General features: G+C 39.8%; 1 protein-coding gene across 4 annotated transcripts in view; it reads left to right on the forward strand.

Moving 5' to 3' along the window:
- FAM53B (family with sequence similarity 53 member B) overlaps window positions 1-7,378 on the forward strand; it is a 140,798-nt gene extending 133,420 nt beyond the window's left edge. For all 4 annotated transcript variants that reach the window (XM_048505743.1, XM_048505745.1, XM_048505742.1 and 1 more), the window contains exon 6: window positions 1,473-7,378. In XM_048505743.1, coding sequence (XP_048361700.1) covers window positions 1,473-1,841 — 369 coding nt within the window. In that variant the 3' untranslated portion in view covers window positions 1,842-7,378. The remainder of the gene's footprint in view (window positions 1-1,472) is intronic.
- The last annotated feature ends 5,282 nt before the right edge of the window (window positions 7,379-12,660 follow it).

Genomic DNA, 12,660 nt, shown 5'->3' on the forward strand with positions numbered 1-12,660 from the left:
TTCAGTGCCCTAAGCTAATGCACTTTTCCTGGGCAAACTTTGTTTCTATGTAACAACATAAAGAAATGTTTTAGCTTAGCTAATTAATAGAGGGCCAAACGGTAAGCTTAGACTAGTTTTCAGCCTAGTAAGTTGATAGAATGCTGGTTTAATGTAGTGTAACTTTTTGAATGGTCCTCTAATGGTTTATCTATTAACTAAGGGCAGGGAGAGGAAAGTCTACAAGTTTGAGTTCTGATCTGTAGTTACTACTGCCCCTACTTCATTGTACTGGGTGCTAAAACAGTTAAGCACAGAATTAATTATCTTTTGAATTAATATTTAAGCTCTACATACATTGATCGTGTGGCTGAATTTGAAGATACATCTAGAAGAAAATTGGTACAGCCTCAACTGAAAGATATTAGAAACATGGCCTTCTGTAGATGAGATGAGATATAATTGTAGCCTAGGGTGGTAGATTTGGCATATTGGTGGCAGCCTCTGCTTTTATCCTTGGAACTACATTGGCATCCCAACCACCATCTCACGCTCCTAGCCAGGAGCCAGACACCTAAAGTCCCCTTCTTTCTCTTTCCTTGGGCATTTTTAAGCACAGTTCCTTTAGATGTCCTTGCCTAGTAGAATTTCCCAAACTCTTCCAGACAAAAGAGTTGGGAAAGCCCGGCTGGTGATGCACAGCTTGTTGTGCTGTGCTTAATCACACTTAGGGAAAAATCAGGGAAGAATGGTCTTCTCTGGATCCTGGCTGCAGAGAGCAAAGGCTGCTAGGAGGGATGGAGCCATCAATGGTTACAAAAAATTCAGGAACCAAAACAAAAAACAAAAAGGAAAACAATGGCTTTTTATTTTTTGCAGTTTTTCAGTTTCTGTGATGGCTTTACTGTGGACCCCAGTCAGCCCCAGTACATTGCCGGGGGGGGGGGGGGGCGCTGCTAATCTCTGCAGTGTTTAACTGAGGCATTTTACTGTTGAATGATTGTTCTGACATTCCCTTTTCAAAATGGAGTTTTACTAAGTATGTGTTGTATTTTAAAGGAAAATAACTAGACATTTTCCAAGGCATATGGGTGCCCTAACGGTTAGCTTTGTTTGTTGAGTCCCATATTGTCATATTTCAATTGAAACTAACTCAATGGAGTATGCCTTCATTGAAGTGTAGCCAAATGTGGACAAAGAAATAACGGGTTGGATCTTTTCTCAACACCATTCATGGAAGCATGACTTCCCTGCTTCCTCACTTCTGCTTCATTCTGAAATTCTCTGCTCAAAGTGCTACTCCTGGAGGACAGGGGAACTTCAGGAAAGGCGGGAAAGAAGCATGGGAAGGCTGCTGCAGAGGGGGAGGGGGATAGGCAAAAATCGCCCCTACTCTTGAGTACGGGGATCATTTCCATGCAGTTGTGATCGGTATTTGATGTGAACCATAATATTTACATCCTAATTGCAATGGTTTTTTTTTTTTTTTACAGAATTGTCAAACTTTTAACAGCCTTAGCTGCCTTAGCACCACAGTGGATGACTGCTCTCAGCAAAACCAGTTCTCTTCTGGCATCAGCAGCACCAAATCATGGAAGACGACATCCCTTTGCACCTTGGATGTCATGCCAGGGAGGACGCCAGCCTGCACCCCTGTGCCAGAGCCTCACGCAAATGCGGAAGAATGTAAAGCTAGCAAAGAAGATGATTTCTCCTATGAGGAGTCTGAATATTGTGCCACAGAAGATGAGAGTAGTAGGAAAGACGATGAAAGCTCTTCATGGAGGAACAGTGGGACAGGAGGGGATAATGTCTTTCATTTGGATGGTGAATTAGACATTGAGCAAATAGAAAACAACTGAGGATACAACATGGATTATCTGTCTACATCAAAGTTTTAGGAGTGGTAACATTTCACAGATGTTATTGTAGGCAGAGAACAAATTCCACATTCTCCTTCTCCTTGGCAGGTAGGAGAGGACAAGAGCCTTTGCCAAAATTTCATCAGGTATCTCGTTAAACCTTGAAACTTTTTAGAACTACTGTAGCCCAGGAGGTTTTGCAAACAAGCTTTAGAGAATGCATCCAAATTACATCAGCACATTTTTTATATAAAAAAGAAGCTTTGCAGATGTATCAAAACTTGAAATTGTGGGTTGGTAGAATTAGAGCAAGAGGATTTGGGTTTGGAACAGGTGTTAAGGAAAAAGGAATGGCCAGATCATTAAATTCTGGTTCTCATTTACAAATTAGGTAACAAGTCTTCTAGGAGAGGCAGATGGGCCACCTTCTGTCTCATTGGAATCCTGATCCACTTCTTTTGACTGAGAAGGTCAAGATTTTTCTTTGCTTATGGGGTAGGAGGCTGATTTCAGTTCTAAACTGCATCTCAGGTATCCTTAGCTAAGGGAAGAAAGGTGCAGATGATCACTTTTACCTAAATTAATTTTCTGTTGGATTATTTTTCAGATTGCATCCAGGTCTCACAATCCAGATTTTGCAGTCCTGAATTGTAAAGTCAAAATTCCCAGTTATGACAGCCAGCTAGTTCTGCAGCCATCTGTTGCAGCATGAAAAGAAAGCACAATGCATTTGCTGTGACTGAGTATAAGAGCTATAAACATAAGGAGGCTTGCACACTTATAGCGAATGTGGATATCGGCACATAATTAGATGTGCATTTGCATCAGCGCTCTTTCAGTACCTCCTGAACTGGTTGAATGTGCTGATGCAGGTGGATATATGATCCCCCCAATTCAAGGCCTCTTTGTTGTGTAAATAATTGTATGCAACTAGAGCAGGATCAAGGCCATTGACCAGGGAAGGGGGAAATCCAATACATTAGTGCATCTAAAATTAAAAGTAAATGGCATCGCTATATCCATAGGGCTAAACATATTTTGGTTACATGGTGCGAGACAAAATGCATCAGAATAACAGAGGGTTAGTCAATAATGGAGGTTCTTAAGATTTGTGCTTAAAATCTGAAAAAGATGATAAAAACATTGGTTCTCTCTGGAGAAGACAGCATATGGCCTCCTCACTGCATTTTGTACAGCCTGTCACTCCCATCTGGCAGCAGACATCTAGCAAACCACACTCATCACCAGAAAGGACTAAGGATGGCTCCTCATTTTGCATGTAAGACATATAATGTTAGTATCATTCTCTTCTCCTACAAATTGGGCAAAAACATCACTGCATCACTTGTATTGGGTAAAACAAAGCATCACAATTATTGTATTGGGCAAAAAACATCACTGCATCACTTTCAGATCTTTTCAGCAGCAGAGCAACAAAATTGCAGGGTATATGCAACAGTGCTGTTACCATAGATACCAGTTATTGGGCCTGGATACCTTCTGCATTATTACAAGACCCTCTGTTCTACCCCCATCCCCACCCTGTGATAGGTGTGATGGAATGCATTCCAAAGAACAGGACAGGTTACTGCTTTCAGAATTCCTGTTGAGAATTTCTATGTCCCTGTCTATTCTTTCAAAACTTGTGAGTCCTGGTTTACATACAGTGGCACTATGTATGCTTGTATGTACAAAACCCTTAGATTTTGCACTAAAGTAACCCAAAAGTTGCATTCAATATAAAATAAGCATGTTTGCATATATTTTCTTTCTGGGATAATTTATTCTGCTTTTGATAATCACAGGATATAGAACATTACGGATGTTTCACCCCCTAAATGATGGGAACTATGTCCAGTCCATGTACCTCATCTTCTAGGTTCCAGTACGTCACCGGGATTTTCAGGAGGCTGAAATCCCCGCCTGTTACCAGTCTCAGAATGCACATGGCCCATTTGACACAGAGCCCATTTTATACATGTGCTAGGTAGCCCTGCTGCTGAACATTTTCCTGGCACCAGTGCATGTCATCAGAAAAAAGCACACCTGATCTCAGACAATTATGGAAGATCTATAGTTATGATAAACAGATTCACATGTAAATGATGACATGTTCCACATAAGTAGAGAGAAGGCTGCTGCTGATATCTGAAAACAAATTCTGTACATAGGATTTGGAAAAACAGGAACCTCTGTGTGGAGCTGCTGAACAGAGACACGGGAAGATGTCCCAGATAAAAAAGTCTGATACAAAATGCAGTTCCAGAAACTGGTGATCAGATAACCACACTTTAGACTCTCACTGATGGTGGTGAACAATAAATTGTATCATTTTAGCACATATAACTCAGTCAAATAAGCTGTTCACTTATCTACATGGAAACAAATGTTTTGTTTACCTGCAGAGGAAAAAGAAAACAAGATGTTAGAAATGTAGTGTAAATGGCACCCTGTTTTATTTTACTGCACTTTTTTTCCTGCAGTGGTCTAGATGTTTTTGTCATCTAATACCACAGTAGATTCCATCCAGGCTGTAGCTTTAAAAATGTCCAGACAAACTGCACATTTTTAAAATTTGTTTGTTGACTTTTGCTATCTCCTTCCTATCCAATGCTTGCATACAGTTCAAAGCAAAAAAAAACCAAAAAACAGTAACAGCAACAGCAACAAGTAGAGAGTGAAGGAAATGTTGAGTAATGAATTCCTTGGAGTACACATTTTGGTACCAGAAACCAATCAATAGGTTTGATACTCTCCAAGAGCACATCTCTTCACCATTTGTTGAGACCATGCCAAGTTATATTTACAGCAGAGCTGTCATTTCCCTAGTATTGCTTATTAAAGGTTACCAGATCTTGATTTGGCTTCTTAGCCTTACATGGAAGGAGCATGGTCAGTACACTGAAACAGGATGCTCTGCCTTCTTAATTAGTCTCTGCTATGAAAATGTTAAGGCAGTCTTTGGGTTTAGACACAGGGGTTTTGCCATCCTAAGGAATCAGATTCCCCTTGGAGAGAGGGGAGAGATGAAATACTGGGATGAATGACAGCACAGTTGGAGGATATTGTAGAATCAACTTAGGACTGTGAGAAAAGGCAGTGTTTGTGTCATCCACCCCCCTCACACATCTGTATTATAGTTTTGTTTATGGTAACATAAACACCATGGTAACATAAACACCATGTGTTCACATTGAGCAGAAAGGTGAAACTTGATTCATGTTGGTGATCTGAGCTTAAAAGCCAAGAAAAAAACTGCAGTTGGAAATCAGATCAGCCTATATCTGAATAGGCTGTGTGAATGGGCCCTGAATAACTAGAATAACATCATGATCTTAAGGTTATATGGGTATGATTTGAACATGTCCAGCTGGGTGGTACAAGAATGTACACTGGTCTTACTATTTGAACTAAGTACTGTAATGGCTCACAGCTCCTAAATGGCCTAGCAAAATTACCTGTTCAACAGGTGTTAACATACTTCAAATAATGGCAGATCAACCCATTTGGATATGAGACCTTTTTGCCAGGCCATGGAGACGCAGTGTCCAGTATGGTATTGGAGCGAGTTTCTGATGGGATATTGGCAGTTTCTTTGGTCACAGAACTGTTAACCATCTCATGCAGAATGTTAGAACCACACTTCTAGTCTTTGCTTAAAATCTGAGGAGGTGATCATTGACTGTCTTCTTCCAGTGACTTTATTTTCTTTTCACCTCTGTGTAACTCTAAGTACTCATTGCTCCCACTGAAACAGATGCAGTGCTCCCTGTTTCTTTCCCATGTGTGGATTCTTCCAAAAGTGACAAGCCTTTTTTCCCCAGCTTGGACTACAAAGGCCCTGTTCTTAAATCTCATATCTGATCAAAGGGATAAACAGCTTTCTGGTGCGCATAAAGGTGACGCATGCATCTTTTTTTCCTCTAACATAAACCCCTTACAGACGAAGTAACTATTCCTAATCATAGCATCTGAGTGTGGGCTTGCCAGTGTACAGTACATCTTGTCCCGTAGCATTGTGCTTCAGAAGAAAGCATATCAGTTCTTTGGACCGGCTTTAGCACAGCTTGATTTAGGGAAGTTCAGTTTTCCTTTGGTGGCATAAAGAAGGCATTTTCATATCATGATCTTTAAACTCAAAAGGGCTTTTAAAAAATAACAAGAAAAGAAGGGCTGCTACCTACAACACGCTAAATACACACAGAGTAGGAAAGTGCCGAAAAGGACAGCTACCCGACTCTCCTAGCTGTAGCGTAGCGTTTACATGGCAGCAAACCTTCCTTGCCTTAGTAAAGACGCTTCAGTGAACAATGGCCTTACATTTGGGCACACCACAGTATACAGCCAAGGCAGCGTTTTGTTGGATTTGAATTTGTTTGGACTTTGGTTTTGTATGATTTGTGTACCGAAACTGAGTTTTTAAAGCCTTACTTTTTATTTTTTTTAATAGAAAATAAAACTTTGTGGATTTATGAATGAATATAAATATAAATATATGTTTGTGGGTGTATGTGTGTGTACGCATACACAACCAGAAATATAGTACGTGCCTCATATTCAGGGGACTTTCTGTTGATTGTAACATAGAAAGTGTATGTGTGTTCTCTATTAAACAGAAACTCAGCTGGATCACTGGTTGCCCACACCAGCTAAATTCATTAGAGCCCTCTAGTAGGGACTTCTGGACTCCTGCTGGATTTATCCAATACTATACTTTTAGACTGCAGATCTTTGCCATGTGGATACAGCAACTTTTCACTGAAGTTCTCTGTGGACATTTTTTTTCTAGGCCACATAGTTAAGTCAAAGCAGCAGGGAGAAAGGCAATGGTCTCATTTGGAGCATGGATCAGTTTGGACTGTGGATGCTTCTTTGACAACAGCAATAAACGTCAGCATTCAATTCCCCCCTTTTAAAATGTACTAAATGCAACATTTTTAAATAAAATATACCTATTAGCACTGGTGAATATGCTTACAGGGATTCTGCCATGCGTCTGCAGTCATTAGGCTTTGGTTTCATGAAATATTAAAAACCAACATGTTCCTGGAGTTGATTGTAATTTTTCACAGAATAGTCTAGCCTCTGGCCAATAACATTGTGGTTCAAGTACACTGTCAGATAGTCTTTATTGAACAGGACAAGGAGACATTTGTAGGGTTTGTAGCAGTGTTTTGCAGCGTTTATGTTTTATTAATGTTAACGAATCAAAACACGATGATGGCCAAAAAGCCTTTGGAAAACCATGAACTCTGGTAGTGTTTGTGTGTGCGTGCGTCTCTCTTCTCTCTCTCTCTCTCCATGGTAATTGCACAGGCGCAAATATATAGATACGTATACAAAGTCAGCTCTGTAGTTGGTGTTACATTTGTTTAAACTCAGCTATTACTGAGGACTGTTCCTTGACCTGAAAATTAAGAAGACTGCTGATTTGTACTCTCTCAAAATGACTTTATTGCACTATAGAGCAGCTCAGTCTCAGGAATTTACTTGTTACTTTGACTGTGTAAATAAAGCTTTCTGATTCTGTAACCTGCTCCCCGGGTACTCGCTCTTTGTTTATGCTTCCATGTGCCTTTCCCTGATGGCCTCGTTGTTAAAAAAGCTCAGCTCAAAAGGCTGGAAGACTTCCTTCATGACTCATGAGATGAATGGGCCTTTTCATTTACTCTGCCTTAGGGGATCAGGCAACAGGTATTATTGAAACACATCTATGCAATGGATATTGCCTCAGAAGATTGCTACATCACCTCACCCCTGGACATTTAGTACATGTGGGTGACTCTTGATATATGGTTTGGGTGCTGGAACAAGATTGTCAAAATGGCCGGACAAGGGTTTATTCAAAACTGTCAAGCAAATCTGTCGTTCAAGTCCTTCTTCAATTACTTGCATACCCGCTGCTGTGATGAAGGACTGGGGACCAGGAGAATCCATGCAATCATGTTGTCAAGTGGTGAGATACCCAATTCATTCACAGTATGCTTGCCATTTGCAGGCAAGGTGTCCAGCTTGAACTCAACATCACGTAGTGAAAAGTGGGGCAAATATAGAGCAAATTTTAACTCCAATCCTATTTGTTACATTAGTTGCAACAGCAACAGAGTCAATGATGAACTACAGGTGATCTAGGTAGCAAAGAAAATGGGGGGGGGGAAGCCTAGACAATTGGCAGTATGATCCTAATTAGAGTTATAACCTTCTATGTGTAACTGTTGTCTAGGAGAGCACTGTGGAGCTGTTCTGCCTGTTCATTTTGCATAACCCTACCATGTCTATGTGAAACAATGAACCAAGCCGTGATGTTACAAGGTTTTCAACTCATTTCATCTGACCCTACAAATGGTCCTGCATGCATGCACACTCTCAACAATACGTCTCCTCTCAGTTCTAGTAGCTAGTGGATGAGCCTCTAGTCCGGAATGATTGTGACCAGACCACTTCATCTGCCTCTAGAAAAAAAAAATGCAAGGAACTCTAGAAACAAGGGGGAAAACATTTTAAAAAGCAAAGAGCAGTTGATTACAAGGAGATTGCCTGCACACCCTTGGTGGGTTCTGCAACATTGGCTATGCTAGCAGGAGAGATATTTGCAGGAAATTGGAAACTTAAATACCAGGAATAACTAGGTGAATACTTTAAGAGGACAACTGATCCAAATAAAGATCATAATAGGCACTACACAGCATCTGGAACCGGATACCAAAAATCCTTCTCAGCAATAAAATAGCAGGTTCGGGCTTGTGTTTCCTGGTAGATTAAATCTGCTTGCTTCATTTGAAGTTATGTGTAAAAACTCAGAGACACTTGACTACTGCCCTTCCCATGACATTCACAGTATCCCTAATCAAACTTCCATTGGGCAATGCATTTATAGAGCTTACCATACATTCTGAGGTTAAGGTGTGGTGTATGTGTGTCTTTTGTATCCAAGAAAACAAAGAGGAGACCGGAGGCATACAAACATTTGGAAAGGATCTACAGAGCGTTAACAGTGTATTTATACAACAGCTGTCACAGCCGTACAAAAATGGGCCGTTTATTCTATGATCTGCAAAACGAATCTTCAGATGCTGTTCTAAAACAGGGCGTCCAATGAAGTTTGCTCAGGGAACACTTCCCTGTATGTGGCAATCTAGCAAGCCTCCTAACCTCACTTTTCAGTCCTCAGTCCTACTACAAAAGATACCTCTGCCTTATTTGCTGACATGCTTTTTCTCTCCCATTCCTGTACCTCTATGGGGCTCAGTTCTAACTACTGACTGGACAGAACAACTTGAGATTGTAGATGGGATTCACATGATCGAGTGATTATTTGTACAGTTAAGAAAACATTTTCACAGGAAAACAGTAACTGAGAGGAAAGGGTTATAGCCCGAAGATTATGTGGGACTTAAAACATTCAATGAAATGGGGATAATATGGTGGACTACATTAGACTTTTCTATGCAACTGCTGTATGAAGTACCTAGATCATTTTCTGAGACTGAGTTACTGGCAACTTTAAAAAATATGCAAATCAAACTTTGAGAGGGTAATTAGGAGAGAGATCAAATACCAACAGATTAACACAAGTGAGGACAGAAAGAAATATTCAGCAATCAAAATATGGGGAGGATATGGAGAAGAAAGGGGTGGAAGCGACATAGTACAGAAAAACTCCAGCACAACTTATCCCCAAGTAATTACCCTTGCCTCACATCCTCCCCATAATGCAGCACTCTATGTACAGTATGTATAAGGTACATTCAAACTTTTCAATCTAAGACTCAACTGTCAGTGTACAGCAAACATTGCAATCTCCAGAGCCCAGGGCTGTCATAACTCCAGTTTAAAAGAAGCATTTTCTGAGAGCAGAGGCAAGAGGTATAATGGAGCCCAAGGCACAGCTGGTATTTTCTAGTGGAATTAAGAAACATATCACCCTCAACAACTACGTTTGTTGACTAGAAGCTCATTCATCAAGACTTTATTCTACTTCCATGCCACCAATCCACTGACCTTTATGATGTCCTTAAAGATGTGTTCTACTTTATTCTGTCTACTTCTAGGTACTTCACACAGTGGTGACATAGAAAAGTTCTACTTTCTCCTGCTCTCTTGCACCATGTGAGTAGTCACAACCCTTCTGAGATAATTATAGGGTAGAAATTGTACCAATCTCCCGTAGACAGTGACTGATAGTATCTATGTGACTTGGTGGGGCTTTGGTTTTTAAACCTATTCCATGACTTTTATAAAGGGAATTTGAAACATATGCAGATAGCCACATCTTCCCCGATAAACATCAGGTATTCAATATATCTAGTACATTTTTATCCCACCTTTAAACCATGGTGTACGTGGTTTCCCCCGTTATTCTCTACACAGTTAATAATAGGAATAGCTTCCTCATGGAACATGAACATCCAGTTAAACTTGAATCCCACTATCTTAGTTTTTGGAAGGTCAAAAAATAGGTCAAAAATATTAGTTTACTGGATCAGACCATATTTACTTGCAGAGAGCTTTTTACAGGTTCATTTTTTACAGATTCATTACACAGAGCAAACACAAAATTGTTAGTGCAGAGATTTTCTTTTTGTATTGTGTAGCAGGATACCCTTTTCCTTTTAAATAAATCAAATTATGACACCCCCCCTCTCCCCCACTTCAGTCTTTCTTATTCTATCTTCACTATCTCTAGCTAGAACTGGCAAAGAATCTATCATCACCACACACCCACTAGCCCATTAAAAGCTATTGCAAGAATAAATCCTTGTTCCCACAGGTCCAACTTCATTCCATGAAAGAGAAGTGCTTTGAAAGAAATAATACAAATATCCTTGGCTAACAAAAAGATAGAAAACACATTTAAGAAAACTTAAAATATTAAAAATGTATGTGTGCAAGTAGCTCAAGGAACAGAAGAAAAAGAGCAGATGTCTGAATGACCTTTCACACTGGGTAGAGGGGTATGCCAAAAAAAGGACCCGATAATGAGTGGAATAATCAGATCATCTTCTTTTCATTACTGGCTGTTAATACTGTGCTCGGATTAATCCTATTATTTACTGTGTACCGTACTGGAAATAGAGGGCAACTTCATACAGAGGCTCTTTCTGTGATCCTAGTTTGGCATCCTTTCTGATGGTACCAATCTACCCGGTAGAACACTGTTCTCAAGTGTAGAGAATTTTTTACAAATTAAATCAAATAAGTATGGCTGAGGGAGGAAGTGATCCTATAAGAAAAGGCTAGGGTCCATGCTTCACACAAAAAAAGAGGCATTCCCAGCTGGTAAACTGGGGGTTTGCCTTAGACCCCTCTATGTACAACATGAAGCAAAATTGGCTGTAATTTGAATGCTGCCTTCCTATGGGAATGTAGAAGGGAGAGGCTCTCTTTTGCTGGCCTGCCCTCATGGTGCAGCTTTTTGCCGCATGCTGCTAAGGTACTCAGGAGCATGCATGAGTTTCAAGGGCGATCGAATCTTCTCATCTGTGGTTGAGATTGGTAGTAGGAATGGTGCTTGTGTTATGTGATTCCATTAGTGGTAGTTAGGTTTTATTTTCTTTATTGTGAGCTTGTTAGGAAGGACTGAGGAGTGGTTGTTTTCCCAATCACCTACCCCCCCTTTTAATGTGGGCACCTTTTTCTCCTTGTTTGTTCACTAATCCCTCCCTTCCCATATTTAATGGCCCCACCTTAGACATATGTGTGGTCTGTATCAAGCAGGCCATGCTTGGGTATTCATTAGCTTAAAAAATGGAGAAAAGAGAAACCAGCTGCTGTTGAAGGGTGACCACACATTTGCTGGGGAGACTGCTACTTGTTTCAGGGTTGGTGACTGGAACAAAAATGGGAGAAGGAAGAACTTTTCAATAACAAAAAATTAGAAAGAATTATGGATAGCATGAACAAGAAAAATATGCAGAACTGGAGAGAAAGATAATTTTCAAATGGTATAGAACCCCAATACAGCTAGCCTATATGATTAAGGGTTTATGCCCAAGATGTTGGTATTGTGGTGAACTGGGAGCATAGTACACCTACATGTGGATTGAATGTAAGGAGGTAAAAAAGTTTTGGGAAAATATTTTGGAGTATATAGAAAAATTAGTAAAAATTAAAATTGATTTAAACAATGATTTATTAATGGTAGGTCTAATTGAAGATAAAAGGATGAATAGAAGTTATGGACCAATGTATAAAATTATGATTAGAGCTGCACACATGGTGATTGCATTAGGATGGAAAGATAAAAAGAAATGGACAATCTCAAAATGGTTGGAATATGTTTGAGAACAAATACAGTTAGAAATTTTTGAGATGATGTCAAAAATATGTTATGGCAAGAAAAACTAAGAGAAATTATGAAGATTTGGTTAATTTTTGAGAAATGGATGAGAGAAGCCGAATTTAATGAAGAAAATGGGAACAAAGGATACGAAGAATGAACTTTCTGCTGCTTGCTTGAACAAAAAGAAAAAGAAGAAGGGGGAAGGAGGGAGGGAGAAAAGGGGAAAAATATATAGTCTGATTAAAATCACAGCATGTATCTGTTATATAACTATACTATACAATAAAAAATTTTTTTCAAAGGATTGGTGACTGGTGGCCATTACAGTTGCTGGACAGTTTTTGGCAGGAAACCTGAGGCAGCTATTCTGTTGAAAGTTGGTGGCAGCCATTTTGAGGTAACATTTGGTTGCAGGTTGGTGCTTGATTGGGGGGCTGCATTGAGCTGCAAGGCTCAGTCAGGGGTAAATGTACACATTTATAGCTGGCTACTGCAAGCAATTATATGTAAAACATTTTTTGAAACCAAATAGAATAA

This window comes from Sphaerodactylus townsendi, linkage group LG08, assembly GCF_021028975.2.
Source record: "Sphaerodactylus townsendi isolate TG3544 linkage group LG08, MPM_Stown_v2.3, whole genome shotgun sequence".
NCBI classification, from domain to species: domain Eukaryota; kingdom Metazoa; phylum Chordata; class Lepidosauria; order Squamata; family Sphaerodactylidae; genus Sphaerodactylus; species Sphaerodactylus townsendi.